The sequence below is a fragment of the Crassostrea angulata genome, unplaced genomic scaffold, assembly GCF_025612915.1.
Source record: "Crassostrea angulata isolate pt1a10 unplaced genomic scaffold, ASM2561291v2 HiC_scaffold_112, whole genome shotgun sequence".
NCBI lineage: Eukaryota > Metazoa > Mollusca > Bivalvia > Ostreida > Ostreidae > Magallana > Magallana angulata.
This window is the reverse complement of record NW_026441667.1, coordinates 280,012-299,504: the sequence shown is the minus strand read 5'-3', so window position 1 is coordinate 299,504 and position 19,493 is coordinate 280,012. Positions and strand designations below refer to the sequence as shown.

Genomic DNA, 19,493 nt, shown 5'->3' with positions numbered 1-19,493 from the left:
ACTTTTTCTTAACTTTACTCCCCACTTCCACACAAATTAGTAAGTGCAAAAGTGGAAACTTAATAGGGGAAAATAAGTCATGTCTGTCGGTCTAAAAATTTCAAATAACCTCAATGACAATAAATAGCCAATGGGTCCCCCTTTTTTCCAAGAAATGTTTGTTTTATGATTTTACATAAACTTTCAACTCTACCCTTTCTCAAATGGATGATGAAATACAACACGATGAAGGATAAAGCAGTTACACACAATAAAAGGACAAATAAAATAAATATAAAGATTGGTGAATCAATCATACACAAAACGAAAGTAGAATTGTCTAAAATAGAACACCGGATCAACACACAGTCTAACTGCAGTCTAATGTAGGTCTATCGCAATTCTCCAGTAGTTCCGGTAAGAAATCGGATTAGTCCTTCGACGTTATCGAATACAGTCCTTGAAATGGATATCAAGAAATTGCTAGAATAAGAGATACACGCACAGAACATCTCTCGTCTCGGCTCGCTCTAGCTTAACGTTTGATAGGTTTTTGACGTCACACTTTCGTGCTCGGTGTAATTGAGATCCTATGTCGCCCGAAATTGCAAAAACAGAGTTCAGTTTTTTCAGCGCGGAATATTTTACAGAATATTGACAGAAATTAATAAAGAGCTCTATTCTATTTACTTTCTAATAACACTGAATATTTGTTTTTTATTTCTTGGTTTTCACGCACAAAGCACATTCTATAGTATGGACAAATTATTTGGTAAATGAATCTGGAATTATATATGTATTATTTGTATTATCTGGTCACCTACAAAAGACGTTGGGCGCCATTGTGACGGTGTCTTTCATCATAATAACAGAATATAAACAACTTAAGTCCGTTGATGAAGGTTCATATAAGTCATTTATTGAGGATGCTATGTTTAGTATAGTAAAATGATGTAAAGGTGACCTAAAATGAAAATGAAACGCTCATACATTTCATTCGCGCAATATTAATTATTTATTATTCAACAAGTAATGAGCTGTTCAAACAAGTTATACTACACACATTGTCGTAGATCAATTGGATTATAAGGATCAGAAAAAAGTATGATGCATCTGTTATCGCGATTGCTTTGAGGATCCCGTCCAAGAAATGATTCGCCAATCTAAATTTTTTGTCATTGGTTATTAAATATTTGAAAATTCATAAAAAATCTCATATATTTAAACTTATAAACTATACATAAAAAGACACTCATTGGATCCTTTTTATTGGAATCGTATACATCAACTGACTAACCTAATTTCTTAGGGAATTCGTATCAAATGTAACAATACTGAGAAATAGATTATGACATTTTTTTAAAAGTTGGTTACAAAGACTTCCTTTTGAATAAAGATATTATGAGGTTGCAAAACACAATTAATTATCACCGGTGGACTAACATCAACATTATAGATTTGACTTTGAATAATTATTAAAAAGTAATACAAGGTTAGTGACATTGATGTGATGATATGAATATATTCAGTGGCTTACATAGTTATGTCAATAAATGCAGCATATTTCCTCGAGAAAAAAGAGCAATGTTTTGATACTTCTATGTTTAACTTTGAGCAACATTGGGGCCCTGGTATTTGGTCAGGGGTCACTGTACAATTCAGAATCTGCATTATCTGAGGATGCTTGCATAGTAGTCTCACAAACTGTAACATTCTCGTTTTTTTGGAAGAACATTTTAATCATTTTTCCGTAGACATTTCTGCTTGAACTTTGAACCTCTCTCGGAGCTAAAGTATTGTCCCGGTGGTCACGGATCTAGCAATTTAGAATTCACACTATCTAAGGATGTTTGCAAAGTAATAATACAAATTGTAGCATGAAGGTTCTTGAGAAAGAAATATTTTCCCTATATATTTCTATATTAAAATGTGAACCCTTCTTGGGCCCCAGTTTTGGTCTCGGTTTATCAATTTAGAATGTTACCTTCTAAGGATACTTGCACAGTAATATTACACAAATTGCAACCCTGTATTTTTTTAGAAGTAGTCATTTCAACATTTTCCCAATACACTACTTTGTTAAACTTTTAATCCCTCTTGTTGCCTAAGAATTATTATGAGTGTTATTGCTTTAAAAATGTAGAAACCTCACTTTATATATAAGCTTAGGTATAAGCATTTTCGGTACCGTTGTTCGATTTTCATAGACACTTTATTTCTTAATGACCATCAGAACATTCAGTACTTTGATTTTAATCAATATCGTACTTTTCTCTATGAAACTTGTTTCTGTTGTCTATAATTCTTTCTCTAATAAAACACGCCTTGGATTAAGATACACATATAGTAACAGACCAACATTGCTTACAAAACTATTTGTCATTATATCTTGTGTTTGAATCGGGCTCGAAGTTCAAAATTGTTTTTATTTTTATTTTTCGTAAACACTAAAGTGAAAATAGACATACGTTTTGGGTTGTGCGATTAGTCGGTATGTAAAGGATTGATTTAACGTTTATTACTAACCTTTTTTGTTTTTCTGACACTTCTCGTGCATGCTTATTTATTACAAATACTCACTGCTGTGATTGTTAATATACGTTGAAATTTCAATAACACTAAGCACATATAATCAAATTCTTCCGGTTTATGGGTATTTGTTGATAAAAGTACAAGTAATAAGATATTTTATATTCCTCACATTATTGCCTTGTTGAAAAAAATGGCAGATATAAATATTTAGCTCTTAAATGGGCATGGTCACGATTTTGGTCAAAAATTATTTTTTCGATTTTAATGTTAACAATGCTTCAGTAAGGCATTTTGCATAAGCAACCAAAATTTGAGTGTCATTTGATGAGTAATAAGCGAGTTAAAAAGCTTACAATTCTTCGCTATGGAAAGAAAGCGTTTGTTTACATTTCGAATGTTGAAGTGAAAATTCCAGTTTTAGACCTAAAATAAATGTATTAATCGTAAAGGAACTGTTTATTTATGCTTTAAATGAATAATAAGATAGACAACCCAGCTTTAAAATGATTTTTTACCTGGTATATTGAACCTATGTAAACAAAAACAGTGCACAAGCCTTGTTTACATGACGAAGAACTGTGAGTCCTGCATCTTGCTTAAAACTCAACGACTGGCACCCAAATTTCATTTGATCATTAGAAATGCATTCCTAAAGCATTGCAAATAATAAAAACAGAAAAATAAAATTTGACCAAAATCGTGACTATGCCCCTTTAATTCAATGTTGTCTTGTACTAGGTGTACCATATTCTTTTTTGAGAAGTGTACAGGTATAGCCTACATCCACTTCGGAATGTAGAAGTTGAGAAAGTGATTTGACTGCGGGTTAGTGTTGATTTTTTGTGATATATGTAAGATTCAAAGCTGTGAAAATCATGATCCCCAAAGGTAGGGTGGGGCCACAATGAGGGGTCCAAGTTTAACATAGGAATACATAGAGTAAATCTTTAAAAATCCTCTTCTCAGAAACTAATTTGCCAGGAAAGCTGAAACTTTTGTGAATGCATCCTCAGGTAGTGTTTATTCAAAGTTGTGAAAATCATGATCCCCAAAGGTAGGGTGGGGCCACAATGGGGAGTCAAAATTTAACATTGGAATATATAGAAAAAATCTTTAAAAATTCTCTTCTCAGAAACTAATCAGCCAGGAAAGCTGAAACTTGTGTGGATGCATCCTCAGGTAGTATAGATTTTAAATTGTGAAAATCATTACCCCCGGGGGTAGGGTGGGGCGACAATGGGAATGGGGGGATCGAAGTTTAACATAGGAATATATAGAGTACACTTTAAAAATCCTCTTCTCAGAAACTAATCAGCATGGAAAGCTGAAACTTCTGTTGAAGTATTTGTAGGTGGTGTAGATTGAAAGTTGTGAAAATCATGATCCCCAGGGGTAGGGTGGGGCCACAATGGGGAGTCAAAGTTTAACATAGGAATATATATAGTAAATCTTTAAAAACCTTATTCTCAGAAACTAATCAGCCAGGATAGCTGAAACTTGTGTAGAAGCATCTTAAAGTATTATAGATATTAAATTGTGAAAATCATGACCCCGGGGGTAGGGTAGGGCCACAATGGGGAGGGGGGGGGTCGAAGTTTTACATAGGAATATGCAGAGTAAATCTTTAAAAATCTTCTTCTCAGAAACTAATCAGCCAGGAAAGCTGAAACTTGTGTGGAAGCATCCTCATGTAGTGAAGATTCAAAGTTGTGAAAATCATGATCCCTGGGGTAGGTTGGGACCACATTGGGGGGGGGGGGGGTTAAGTTTTACATAGGAACATATGGAGTAAATCTTTAAAAATCTTCTTCTCAAAAACTAATAAGCCAGGAAAGCTGAAACTTGTGTGGAAGCATCCTCAGGTAGTGTAGATTGAAAGTTGTGAAAACAATGACACCCCCTGGAGTAGGGTGGGGCCACAATGGATGGAGGGATCAAAGTTTTATATAGGAATATGTAGACTAAATCTTAAAAAATCATGATCATGGTCATGATTGGTTTTATAAATAGGTAAAAATTATTTGAATGTAAAATAAGAAACATTCTTCAAAATATTCTGAAGAAGAGTGATTTGATATGTAATATTTGATTTTTTATATATTAAAGAGTAATTTTAAGACTCCTTAGGTATGCTTTTAACATAATATATTGTATTGATAAATACGACGGTTGTCCCGAAATAGCGTAGACATGACACATAACTTAAAATCTGTTCACTGCAATTTCATTAGACTTTTTAGTTTTCTTCAATGACCCATTGGCAAACATTACTGAAAAATTCAAATCTGTACGTTATTTAAATCTTAAGAAAATTAATAATTAGTAACAATAGGTTTTGTCAGGCGGCGCAATGTACGACGTCAGAAATGTCCAGTGTTTACATTGTTGCTAAGACCCTCCACATCGTTAACGTTTACGATAACATTTACGTTTTTTTTTCCGAAAATTTCTCGGGAGAAATATTTTTTTGAACATTTACCATAAGTGCAAAAAATATCTTATAAGTCTTAACGATCTGACGACTCCAAAATTGCCCTGTATGACTTGTTATCTGACGTCCGACTTACCGCAATATGTCGTTCAACATTTTGACGTCCATTGATATCGGTCGGTGTTTCTTTTTTCCACCTATTCACATCATACTCGTCTCAATGTTTTCAATGTTGATAAACTACTTATTCACAAAACGCATTTCGAATCAATTTTGTTAATTTTATTTACTAGAAAAGCCGATTAGGATTTGTTTCAAGGCCTTTGCAAAATTTGTTCAGATACCGCTGCGCCGCCTCAAACGCTGACGTCGTGATTTTATTACGAGTTAACTCTTCAACTTGTCACAATACGCGCTATACACTATTGAAAAGTATTGTTATTGCAAAAAATTGTTTGAATAAAAAATATAATTATTATGAAAGATAAATGTATGTTTTATTTTAATTTTTCATTCAAAAGGTACTTTCCTCCTTATTTTCATTTCATTACGTTCAATTTAACTTTTTATTTTGATATTGCGCCGCATATCGAATTTCTGATCTAACATGCTTTTATTTCAATAACTTAATATCAAACAATATATGATTTTAAAACATTATTTGAATGCAAATTCCTTGAACCCTTTATGGCACAAATTTTATCTTTCTGTGTCTTTGATTAACTGAATAACGCCACTTGTCTACGCTATTTTGGGACAACCCTAGTACATTGTGTTTTCACACAAGTCCTAGCAGCGTACTAAATTTTCACTGTAGTAGATCCCAGACGTTTGCTAGCGGACACTATATAGGTTAGACTAGTTAAAAAGGTTTATGGCTAATAAAAGTGAAATTTATGTGCAAAAATAACAAAAAGATTCTCTATTTTACAGAAGAAAAAAAATAAATTATGGCCAGACCGAAACCTCAAGGTATATTTGACCTTCATCAACTCGCTACCAAAGGTTATATTGACGAGGAGGACCTTGAAAAATCCTGTAAAAATCCGTACACACCACTCCATAAAGCAGTGTTAAACGGAGACGTTAAAGAATGTGCAGCACTGGCCTCGAATGTCGAGTTCCTTAGTTCCGGAGATTTACGTGGGGATTCCCCGCTCCATTTAGCCGTCCGCTGGATAAATTCTAAAGGCGTAGAACTAATGAATGTGTTAACGTCATGTGGTGCTGATGTTAATATAAAAAACAAATGGGGTCAGACTCCGCTTCATTATGCTGTGTATCTGGAATCCCCAAACAACGTAGCGTTTCTTCTTAATCAACAAAACATTGATGTGAATACAGCGGACATCAATGGGTTCACACCGTTACACTGTTGCTTTCCATTTAGCACCGAGTCCAACATAGACGATCCGTATGCTCTCAAAGAACAATCTACAACTGTGGATATTGTATATAAGTTAATTTTAGCAGGAGCGGACATAAAAGCGCAGACTAAGTATGGAGATAGCATATTACACCTTATAGCAAATCGAGATGACAATACGCCTCTCCTAAAACATATCTTTGATAACTACGTTACATATAATCTTGATTTGCATTTGCAAAATTTGAAAGGCGAGAATTTCCTTCATGTGTACATGATTAATGAGGTCTTCGAAAATGTTCTTGAAATCATTGACTTCATTGATCTCAATTTTATTAAAAATACCGTCAAAGCTTTGCTAAACAGTACAGATGTACGCGGACGTGCACCGTGGGCCTACATGATTGACACCTTTAACACAGACGAGGATTCACTTGCCCGGCTTTATAGTCTTCATGCTGACTTGGGGATCTCCGATAATTTAGGGAACACAGCAGTACACAGATTAGCAGGTGTATCCACTATATATAACGACATTTTGGAATTTCTGTTGTTTGCAAATGTTGATGTAAATGCCAAAAATGTCTACGACGAGTCGGCAGCCTCTGTGTTTTTTCTTGAGCACGTGTTTGATAGTCTATTTAGATATGGCATCGAGTTAAATACTCAGGATCGCTGGGGTAGAACCCCGCTGATGTCTTTATTGAAACATAGACCAATACCTGAACTCATAAGGAAAATTATAACTATAGGAAAAGTAGATGTGAATGCACGTGATGCTAATGGTACCACACCACTACACCTCGCAGCTTATCACAACTTTGAAGAACAAGTTGAACTTTTGTTAGAGTTTCAGGCTGATGCATTTGCTGTAGATAGTCTAGGAGACAAACCTATTGATACTGCTAGGAGACACTGCAGTTATCGATGTTTTAAACAATTAGCATATACTGAAAAAATGGAAGTGCTTTACACACGTATACAATCTTTTGAAGACCTTCTTCTTGATATGCCGACATCCATTTGTAGCTCTGAGATCAAAACAAAAGAAAATATAAAAAGTGTGCTGCAACTCCCTAGCATACGTAGTGACTTTTATGAATTCCTGCTGAACAGATTTTACAAAAGCAGTCCTGAAAACACCAAAGAAATAATGGAAATATCTGAAGAGGTATTGAAAACAGTGCAAACCCTTTGTTCAGTTATTGAAACGTACGATAAAAGATTCAAGATGTCCGTTTTTCGAACAGGGTCGTCAGTAGAAGGCACCAAAGTTGGTCCTCCAGATGAATTTGATTTTGCATTATGCATTGAGGAGCTAAAGAAAATAACGGACATTATTCTGACTAAGGAATGCGCTGAAAAAGGATTTGCTTGCCTAAAATTCTTACAAAAGCCTGTACCAGATGAATACCAAGAGTTTGCAGACAACGAAGAATACTTTCTTGCGTTTCCATTCCTGAAACTATTTGAAGGTTATTTGAAACGCGCTTTGAATGAAAGAAAAGTTTGGTCTAATGGTAACCTCTACTTCCATTATGAGGACAAGATGCATGTCATTCGTGGAAAGCCCGTTTTTAATTTCAGTGTTTACTGGATTGGTACAGTATACAAACAACTTAAAATCAGCATTGACTTGGTTCCTGTCGTATACAATCCTGGATGGTGGCCCGCAAATGTGAACTTTCCAGACTTTCCAGAAATAGATAAGAAGGTGAATGAAGCAGGTTGTTTCCTCATTCTACAAACACGAGTGAATGATTTTAGCAACAAGGTCCTATGGAAAGGGGACGACATTTTTCAAACCTGTAACACAGCTAGGGATGAGAAGACGAGGAGAATGCTCCGTGTATCGGCTGCACCTGCTGAGATTGCTTTGATGAGAACACTCCCTGATCCATTTAGGTTTGCGTATAAATTGACCAAAATTGTTAAAAGTAAGGTCTGTCCTCAAATTGAGATTGATGTGATTCCGTCACCGCTCTATACAATCCAGGAAAAATTCAAACGCAAGAAAGCGTTGCCCATCAACCCTTCCCACGCCATCAAGAGCTATATGTTAAAGAATTGTGCCTTCTATCTATGGTTAGAAATGTACAGTTCTATTCAGAAAGCAGAAACGACAGATTCATACGTAGATCTTGCTGGGCGTATCTATGAATACCTGCTAAATCTCTCGGATCAACGATATCTTAATCCGTTTTTTCTTCCATATTCGGATGTTTTCGAATTCGAGAAAGATGAAACATCATCAAGGTATAACGAGCTCATAATGCGATTAAAACGAGAATGGAGTATTAAAGTTTGTCTTGGAATACTCCAGAAAGACTTTCCTGCTGAATGTTTATCCACGAAGTTGTTTTAATGCTTCAGGCGCGTATTTTGTCAAATGAAAAAAATGTATGCGGGGCGGGGAAAAAAATCTGCAGAAATGTGGTACAAATGAATTTTAACGATATAACTTATTTTTTAGTTACATACAAATCTGACAAAGTAGTTTGGAAATAACGCCAAATACGTAAAACGGAACAAATGAGATAGATAAAATGAATATGTTAACAGTATGCCAGTAAAACTAATGGATTGTACAAAGTATCGTTTGTGTCAACAAAAAATTGTGTAGATAAAATGGCTCTATATGCATTCTCTCCTTTGAAAATGGGATTTTTGTTTGCCTGTATCTATGGCTCTATTATAATGAGATAGATTGACAATGATCGGTAAAAAATGTATGGAGCTTTCACCGCCTACACTAGAGTTGGAGAACATTCATAACCAGTACATGTTTCAAATTCTAAATTGTTCATTTCTTTTCTATTTATTAATTAACAGTAACATGTGCAGAAATAGTCAAATTTGAATAGTATACCTTAGATATATGCAAAGAGAGATAAGATCATAAGCCATTTAATATTTGCTCCCCTTAAACCTGACTTTTGAATGAAATGTTTCTTTACATTCTTTATATGAAACAATAAATCATGCAGATTTTAACATTTCAATGCTTTATCTTTTATTTCTTTTCTGGTTGACCTTTATATAATTAATTTTATTTGACCCAAAAGAAAATAAGTCTCTACCCCTACGGCTTTAAAAAAATGAAGCCAGTGTAACTTGACCAGCACCGGTGTTATGTAGTCATATTTCCTAGTACGCGTTTTAATCCTAGCGACTGTGTTTTGAATCCTTTGAAGTCTTGACAAGGAACTGGTACATACACCGTGTAGTAAGGCATTGCCGTAGTCCAAACGAGAGGTCACAGGTGAGCATACAAGGGTTTAACTAGCGCTTTCTGATATTAAGGGTCGAATGCGACCAATGTGCCATAGTTGGTGGTCACATGATTTTGCGATGTTTCGAACCTGAACATGAATGGCCAATAAATCGTGAAGGTATTGTTGAGAACAGCAGTTTGCCAGATGTTATTGGATAAATCCACATTTCAACAAGAGTTCCTAGTTACAAAAAAAGAAACTGCAAGCTGGGTGACATAAACGGTGAGCGATAAGCGAACAGAGAGCGCAAACGGAGCGCAAAGTGAACGCACGGTGAACGCTTTGTGAACGCAAGATGAACGATTTATTGTGCCTCGGAGGTTATCGTTACATTGTATTTCGTTGGTAATGATAAATCAAAGTACTGAAGTACTGCTGAAGTACTGTCGGGAGTTGATTATATTATTATCAAATTTAAAATTAACGATTTGTTATGTAAATTTTCATAATATGAATTCTCGAACTTTTCCGACAAGAGCTTTGAGAAAACCTCATATAAATCATGTTGTGTAATATTTAGAGATAGAATTAATTCAAACTGTGTATCAGTAATCGAAATGTTTCTAAAAATTGTACACGTCTGGATCCAAGCAATATTGAATTCTAGTCTCGTTCAACCAGACGCCCGGCTGTCTCCGTTAATATCCAACTACCAAGAGACTCTCTGCTTGTCGGAGATTTACGGAGACAGCCAAGCGTCTGGTTGAACGAGACTAATTTGAACTCTAGCGTAGGAATGCATGCAACTACAAAAAACAATTGAATTGTTCGTACTATATAAAATCTGACTATTTTGAAGGTTTTTTTGTCCGTTTTCTGTTTATGAAAGTAAAAAATGTATATCATCCTGTCTATTAACACTGTTTCTGATCTTATCTCTAAGATTAAAGCAATTACTTCTTAGAAAGTTAAGATTTTGATTGAAAGCAGAAAACGTCCTGACATCCAGGATAGGTGACTTGTTTGTAACCTTTTACGAGAATATATGACATTATTTATTTACAAGAGAAATAATACTTGCTCATTTATCTGATATTTGTTTCTCTCTCTCTGTTTCTTTCCCTTTCTATTTTGTTTCACATCTTTGAAATTTATGCTACTTTTATTGAATTGTTTTGATTTATTTTTAGTATGGTCTGTTTTGTTTAGAGTTATGAAAGATTACATGGTTTTTTAAAACAGTTATGAATGATGCCTGCTTTGTGCTGAAAATAAACATACTAAAAACAAAGCTATCTTTTTTAAATTGTGTACAATCGTGCAGGTTTGTGTTATTTATGAATTTAACTTGTAATAAAAATGAGCGTGAAGTATCAGCATTGAAATCAAAACATAAAACGATTTTTTCTACATCTTTTATCGAAATTTCGCTTTCTTAAAAGATCATATATAGTGAAATTTTAGTTAAACTGAGCGTCCAAATTAAAATCTTTCAGGTTCGTCTGCAAGAATTACATTCGCATGTTCTTTCTTGTTTAAAGCGTCCAATGAAATTCTTTTAGATTCGTCTGCAAGAATTACAATTGCATATTTTTTCTTATTAAAGTGACAAAATTCAATTTTTTTTAGTTTCGTTTGCAAGAATTACAATCGCATGTTCTTCCTTGTTTAAAGCGTTTGTTTTTCAAGCCCGCAAATAATAATGTTGCAGATTCACTCGCTGCAAGATTTTAATTGTTAAGTTTGAACCAGAGTTATTGTTCCTGCCAAAAATAATTATAAAGTTTCTCTGGCTACGATTATTAGAATGTTGACTCCGAATTAGATCAAAATTTTTGCTGTATGACATTTTTAATATATTGAACCAGGACACAATAATGATTTGATGATCAAAATTAATTATGTTGGGAATAATTGTTTTTACAAAGTTAAAATCAAAATTATTCAGGAAAGGGAAGTGTTTTGTTGAATTTTTTTTTTGGTCAACTACAGAGGAAACGCAAAAATAATGCAAGGGTATCCTGTGGCTTTCCATAGTATTGATAAGTTCGGCATTTAAAACGAAAATACCAATCTAAATAGGAAATAGTTGAGCAATGAAACTGAAAATGTTACAAAGCAGAACAAAGTAACGGACAATATTATGAAATAGATTTATTTCTTTCAGCATCATTCATTGGAAATACAGTAAGTAATTAGTAATAATGCAAGAGTTCTTTAGCTACTTATTTAAAGATGTATGTAAATAACAGTAATATTTATTACAGAAACACTCTATTTTTGGGTGCCATTTTGCTTCCAACCTTTGACTTGCGATCCCTATACATGATATTTTAATAACTTGAAGATGAACAAATTGATAAATGCATTGAAGTAGCAACTGTATATCAAAAATTTAAGCAAGGTATATTTGATAGAATTTTTTAAGCAGTCAATTATTTACGCCTGAGGTGCTGATAGCTATAGGAATAAATTTAATTAAAACAATACAAGCTATCACAGACTTCAAAAGGCCAATCACCGACCCTAGTCAGTCAGCAGGGGATACAATCATTGTCATTTTATTTATTATGTATAAGGAATCAATAATCGAAAACTTTTATAAACCACAAGATAGATGTCCTGCCGTAAGACAACACTTTAAAAATGCATTGCATCTAGAAATGATAACAGAGGGATCAAACAACAACAGTTTTAATCTACAATTAAGTTATGCTTGATAAAAATGTGTTTTTTCGATTGATAATCTGTAGACTGATTATCCAGGGAAATTTACCACACTTATAAGAGTGTTAACGGCAAAATTAAAAAAAAAATCTAAAAAAAGGCAACCGACTTATAAGCAATACTTATAGGCGAGTATATACGGTACTTAATACTTTCTGCAACAGTTCTGCAATATTGTGAGGGTACCTTACTGCTTTCCGTAGTATTGATTAGTTCGGCATTTAAAACGAAAATGTCTAACTAACTGGATAATAATTGAGCAATGTTAATTATGTTACAAAGCAGAACAAACTAACGGATAATAGATTGATTTCTTTCACCCTCATTGGAAATACAGTAAGTAATTAGTAATTTCTGTAACAGTTCTGAAATATTGTGAGGGTACCCTACGACTTTCCATAGTAATGTTGAGTTCGACATTTAAAACGAAAATGCCTATCTGATTCGATAATAGTTAAGAATAAAAACTTTTAAAAAGTTACACAGTAGAACAAACTAACAGACAATTACATAAAATAGGTTGATTTCTTTCAACATCATTGGAAAAACAGTAAGTAATTAGTAATTTCTGCAACAGTTCTTCAATTATATATTTAAAGATTTGTTTATTATTAAAACACTTACTGAAATAAAACGAAAAAGAATGTGCTTTTTAGGTAACATTTTGCGTTTGATTATATTTAGATTTGTTTGTATTGTTAGATATAAGTAACTGTGTGCTGTTAGCTCCATCGTTTTTGAAATGTCAATAAACGTCATTTGTGAATATTCTTAAACAAATGTTATCTCTTATTTCTAATGCAACCTGACGTTAACTAAATTATTTCGTTAACTTTTTATATTTGTATAGATATAAACTTTACGCCACTTAATTAAACAAAAGGCCAATGAGCCGCATCGCTCACCTGATTAAAATCGGCCATACTCTTAACCTACGCATCGTCGAAAACTCATATATACATATTTGCTGTTTCAGTGGTTGTTAGGCCAACTCTTAAGGATCGGGATGCTTGAATACTTATAATATTGCAAATGTTAAAACCACGAATATCTAATTTAGAATATATAAACATTTTGCCCACATATTCCCACATTGATTTTTGAAAATCTCTTAAAGGTGGATCATGTGCACTTTCTAAACTGTATTCCTAAATACTGTAATTATCTTATTGATGTCACAGTTGAAGTAATTTTAGAATTAAAAAAATCACTCCTAGCTTTTTTAATGGCTTGATGCCTTGCAATTACCTGCAAGAAACAGATTGGGACTGAACATGGCGTTTGGCTCTGGCAATTTCACATTCAGATTCAATTTTGACTTCAGTATTCAGAAAATATGTCGGTTTTATTAGTTCACTCAGGTGACCTAATGAAATTGGTCTTCGTCCGTCGTCGTGTGTCGTGCGTCTTGCGTTAACAATTTTACATTTTTAACTTCTTTTTAAACACCACAATGCCAATTGTTACCATTTTTTGGTGTGAAGCATGCAATTTCATGATCTCATGATCTAACTCCTCTCCCATCCCGCAATACCCACATCAAAAAAGGTCCGACAGATACATATTGTTGATGCATGTACTGTAAATAAAAACCGGTATATTAGCTTTCTGATACAGTATTTTAACAAAGAATAGCCTTTTAGTTCCACATAAGTATAATTCAATTGTTGATTTTTACTGATTTTTATCATAACTTGTGACCCCTTTTTCTGACTCCCTGGTGATAAAGATTTAAACAATTACCTTATATCAGGAAGGTGAAATGTTGATATCGCATAATATTTGGTTTTCAGAAGATTTTTAAAGTACCCAATCCTATTTCCATCCTCTCCAAACTAGCTCTCCCTTGAAAATAAATTTGACTTTTCATTGCAACAAACCTGAAATCTTAAGTATTTTATAGGGTAAGTGTTTCTTGAAAAAAAGATAAAAATGTGAAAAGCTTACGACGACGACAATGACGACAATCATGTCGATGATATACAAAACAAATGTTCATCAGAAAGTCACTTAAACGTTTGGTTAATTGTTTTACTGATTCAATATTTGTTAAAATAATCATGTGATGTTATACATTATAGAGATGTTAATTATAATTCAAACAGTTTAATATAAAAGGAATAGAGAATTATATGTTTGTAATAACATCATTAAAAGTTTTCAAAAGAAACAATATTTTTTAATTTCATTTCTAGAATTCCTTGGATTGTACTATTTAAGAACGAGAGATGTCAAATTCAAAGTTTAAATTAACTGGGGAAAACACAAACCTTGCTCGGGTGGCCCAGATGATATTGGGTCCATGCACTAACGTACTACGTGATGTTCTTAGGAAGGAAATTGCTCCCTCCAATTTAGAAACGAAAGTCAGAGCTTATATTGCTAAAACAAAAAAACCAGTGATCAACCAACACCAAGAGACACTCGTCTACAGTAAAGATTACTTAAAATTCGATGTTACGTTACTGTACTTTTTATTACGGAATATGTGCTCGATCCAACCGCATTCAAACACATGGGGAAACAACCCACAACCCGGAGATAGAGGTGTGTCAGGAAACATCGAACGGATTCGTCTGATAAGAAATGAATATGGACATAATTCGGAAAGATCTATCTCCGATATAGACTTTAAAATAAAATACAAATATATTAAGGGCATTGTTCGAGAGTTGGAGAACTACTTAGGTAGTTCTACTAAATACCAGGACGAAGTAAAGGAACTGAAAACGTGTACCATGGATCCGACACAAAGCGAAAAAAATATCAAAGAGCTTCTTGACCTCCATGAAAAAATCAAAGATATTTCAGGTAATTTTATTTGCGCTGTTAAAAAGCAAGAAAGATGTTGTTTAAACATAAAAAATATGTTTCACACATTATTTTATTTTACAGGGGATGTCGAAGAAATGAAGAAGACAGTTCTTCCTTGGAATATAAAAGGTAAATTTCTCTGAAATGATTAATAATAATTGAATTCTAATTGAATTAAATTGAAATTTAAATTGAAAATAATATATAATAAAAAATTTAAAATTATATATAACCAGCTACATGAAAAAACGCAAACACATTATAAATACAGTTAAATACAAATACAAATACAAAGCTACACAATGAGAAGGTACAATGAGAAGGTTAGTTGATAAAATAAATGGATTGATATCCTTATTGTGGCATGCAATTAACATGCTTCAATACATATAATGTTCTTATATACAATGTACTGTGGGTCTGCTATAAAATGTGCGCTCATTATGGTGTAACGTTACAATTCAGTTTAAAAACACCTGACACCATCAGAATCCCTGTACACATTTTTGGAAGTATGCTTAATTTCTAAGAGGTAGTAACAATGCTAGCATGAAAACAGAACAGTAAGAAAATTATGAACATAAATCTTTATCCTTGTAACTAACACTCCTTTCTCATGAATAAAATTATGCACATGGCGGTGTGTTTTAGCTGGTAAGTTGGCGCAAGGACATGCAACATTAATCTACAGACAAACGTAAAATGTGATAGTAAGACGATTAATGCAATCTTTACACAATTCCTTAACAAAGATTTATTTAATCAGAAAATCGACAAAACAAGATATCTGTGAGCCAATGCTCACTAGTGATACCCCCGCTCTGATGTGAATATGCAAAATAAGAAAAGTCGACATTTAACAGAACGCTGGCATCCGATTGGTACAGAAATATATCCCACAATATGGCATGCCAAAACAAATAGTGTGAAAAAATTTCAAGCATCTGCGATGAATAGCTGCTGAGAAATCTTTCACGAAAATTTGTTTGAAAATTTTGGCTAAAAATAAACAAAGTCGTCATTTAACAGGAAGTTGACAACCGATTGGTACAGAAATATATCCCACGATATGGCATGCCTATACAAATATTGTGTAAAAATTTCAAGCATCTGCGATAAACAGTTGCTGAGAAATCTTTCACGAAAATTTGTTTGAAAATTTTGGCTAAAAATAAACAAAGTCGTCATTTAACAGGAAGTTGACAACCGATTGGTACAGAAATATATCCCACGATATGGCATGCCTATACAAATATGTGTAAAAATTTCAAGCATCTGCGATAAACAGTTGCTGAGAAATCTTTGAGGAAAATTTGTTTGAAAATTTTGGTTAAAAAATAAGCAAAGTTATCATTTAACAGGAAGTTGACGTCTGATTGGTACAAAAATATATCTCACGATATGGCATGCCTTAACAAACACTGTGTTAAAATTTCAAGCATCTGCGATAAATAGTTGCTGAGATAAATGCGACAGAAATTTTTGTTACGAACGGACAGACAGACGGACGGACAGACAGACAGACACACAAGGGTAAAACAGTATACCCCCTCTCCTTCGGAGCGGGGGTATAAATATACTGAAAAAATCCAGAGTGTAAACACACCCTAATCATCATCTTGGTGCTAGTGATTTCACAATTGCTGGTTATTGACATATCAATGTTTTGATTTATTTCTGTCAATGTTCATATGTTATAATTACTAAACACTGAGAGTAGATACTGCAGTAAACTACTGAATTCAGAAACTATTTGTTTGTTTTTAACAGCTTATATTTGATTTATTTTTCTCAGTTATATATGAAAAGGACGTCCTTAAATGGAAAGAAGATGACAGTTTCTTTGTTGAAACTCACAACTTCCAAGCGATGCTAGACAAAGTTAGACAACAGCCGTTCGTGACGTTTGTTGGTGTCCCAGGCTCAGGAAAAACGGCTACAGCTCGTCATATCGCCATTCTACTGCACGAGAAAGACGGGTATGAAATATTACCAACCAAAGACATAAATAACATTGAAATGTATTGTGACCCCCGCAATCCACAAGTGTTTGTTATTGATGATGTCCTAGGTGTGTTTGGGTTTGACATGAAGGAACTTGAGAAGCTCACTATGTATAAAGATAGATTAAATGAACCTACAATGCCAGAGACCAAGGTTCTTATGACATGCCGGGAGGTAGTTTTCAAACATGAAGCTTTCTCAGGATCCATTTTGTCAAATAAAAAACAAGTTGTTCAGTTACACAGTGAAGAGAATGCTTTAAATGATCAAGATAAATATGATTTATTTGCAAAATACAACTTAGATAAAGATTTGTTATCAGCAGACACTTTGTCAAAAATATCGAAAAGTTTTCCATATCTATGCAAGTTGTTTTCAAGAAAGGAAGAGTTAGGACATTATGGGCAAAAGTTTTTTATTTCACCAGTTCCATGTATAATGGAACTTCTGGACATCATGAACATTAGAAACAAGATTCATTATGCTTCATTAGTTTTACTAATGACCAATCAAAATTCATTGTCAAAAAAAAAAATTAACGAGGAAGACACGACGTATTTTCATGAAATGAAGTTCCAGGTTTTAAAAAGATGTAAAGTTGATCCTACGACCTGTAGTTTTTATTTTATTGATGCATTGACTGAAATGGAAGGGACTTACACTGAGCAAAGTCAAAGTGAGTTTAAATTTATTCACGATTCCATGCTTGAAATAATTGCCTATCATTTTGGTCGTCACTTTCCAGAGCTAATTTTGCAATATATGGATAGTGATTACATTGCTAACTATATCAAACCAGACATATTCAAATGTAGGAAACGTAAAAGAGAAGAAGACAACTTAGAACAAACAGTCGATGCGAAGGAAGACAGTGAAACAGTTGCCGACGAAGAATATGTGCATGATTTGTGTATAAAACTACAGGAGTCCCATTACCATTTACTTGCTGATCGTTTGTTTGAAGATATACATAAAGGCGAGTTGTTTAATGTTTTTGAAAACGAAGCGTTAAAAAATCCTTTGGTGCTTCAGAAGTTTTTGGATGTGATGAAAAGTAAGCCTTATTCAGAGTTGTTCACCGTATTTCTGTCACCATTTAAAAGAAAAAAACTAGGAAAAAAATCTAAAAAGAAATTGTTCTTTAGCAAGTTCTATAATCTGCTCATGAATTCAAAATGGATTGACGAATGTTGTGACAATTACACATATGCTCGTGCCATTGACTGGGTTATATTCTATGGACACAATCAAATTTTACACTTTATCATAGATCAGATAATAAAAAACACAAACACAGTCAATGACCTATTTCAAACTCCGTTCAACATTCAATCGGAAGACTTCTGTACTACAGAGCAGGGTACAGATTGTAATGAAAGAGATATCAATGAAAACAGTGCAGGGAGATGTGATGTGTCAGAAGATGACTCGTGGTCTGATTTGTGCTCTGAAATAAGCGATCAATTTCTTGGTATCGAGCCAGTCTTTATTGAGAAGCGCCGCTTACTTAATCTTAGTTGTTATAGTGGTGACCTTCTGACTTTCCAAATTTTACTTCCATATCGTGATAAAGATGTCCTTTTGTCTGAATCATTGTTGTGGAAATACAACGAATATCATTTTGATGATGATGATGATGATGATGATGATGATGATTATGATTATGATGTTGTTGATGATGATGATGATTATTATTATGATTGGAATATTGCTGATCCACCAATTGTTGTTGCAAGTAGAACAGGACACTTGAATATACTTCTTGAGCTGTTAAACCTTGGTGCAGATGCAAGTGACAAGAGTTTTTGTAAATCACTGGTTGCTGCATGTACAAAAGGACATTTAATTGTAGTTCTTGAATTGTTAAGACATGGGGCAGATATAAATATAACAGTTTCTGATAATTCCCCTCTTATTGCTGCATGTACAATGGGACATTTAGATGTAGTTCTTGAATTGTTAAAACACGGTGCAGATGTCAATATCACAGTTTCAGATAAATCACCTCTTATTGCTGCTTGTAGAAAAGGACAGTTAGATGTAGTTCTTGAATTGTTAAGATATGGGACAGACGTCAATATCACAGTTTCCCATAATTCCCCTCTAATTGCTGCATGTACAAAAGGCCATATAGATGTAGTTCTTGAATTGTTAAGATATGGGGCAGATGTCAATATCACAGTTTCTGATAATTCACCTCTTATTGCTGCATGTTCAGAAGGACAATTTGATATAGTACTTCAATTGTTAATACATGGAGCTGATGTCAATATTATAGTTTCTCATAAATCACCTCTTACTGCTGCTTGTTCGATAGATTTTTTTTTAAAGGGAAACAATCTGTTAAGACGAAGTGATTGTGTCGATACCGGATATTTAGAGGATAAATCAAAATTAGTTGAATGCTCTAAAGTTCAGTTAGATA

At 33.7% G+C, this 19,493-nt stretch overlaps 2 protein-coding genes across 2 annotated transcripts; both read left to right on the top strand.

The window, feature by feature from the left end:
* The first annotated feature begins 1,593 nt into the window (after nucleotides 1-1,593).
* On the top strand, nucleotides 1,594-9,800 carry LOC128169255 (uncharacterized). Its single transcript, XM_052835417.1, has 2 exons — nucleotides 1,594-2,470; nucleotides 5,876-9,800. The coding sequence occupies exon 2, from the start codon at nucleotides 5,893-5,895 to the stop codon at nucleotides 8,671-8,673; it is 2,781 nt and encodes a 926-aa protein (XP_052691377.1). The 5' UTR covers nucleotides 1,594-2,470; nucleotides 5,876-5,892; the 3' UTR covers nucleotides 8,674-9,800.
* Nucleotides 9,801-11,558: 1,758 nt separating this feature from the next.
* On the top strand, nucleotides 11,559-15,207 carry LOC128169265 (uncharacterized). Its single transcript, XM_052835423.1, has 3 exons — nucleotides 11,559-11,710; nucleotides 14,446-15,061; nucleotides 15,146-15,207. Exons 2-3 carry the CDS (start codon nucleotides 14,479-14,481, stop codon nucleotides 15,205-15,207), a joined length of 645 nt encoding a protein of 214 aa, XP_052691383.1. The 5' UTR covers nucleotides 11,559-11,710; nucleotides 14,446-14,478.
* The last annotated feature ends 4,286 nt before the right edge of the window (nucleotides 15,208-19,493 follow it).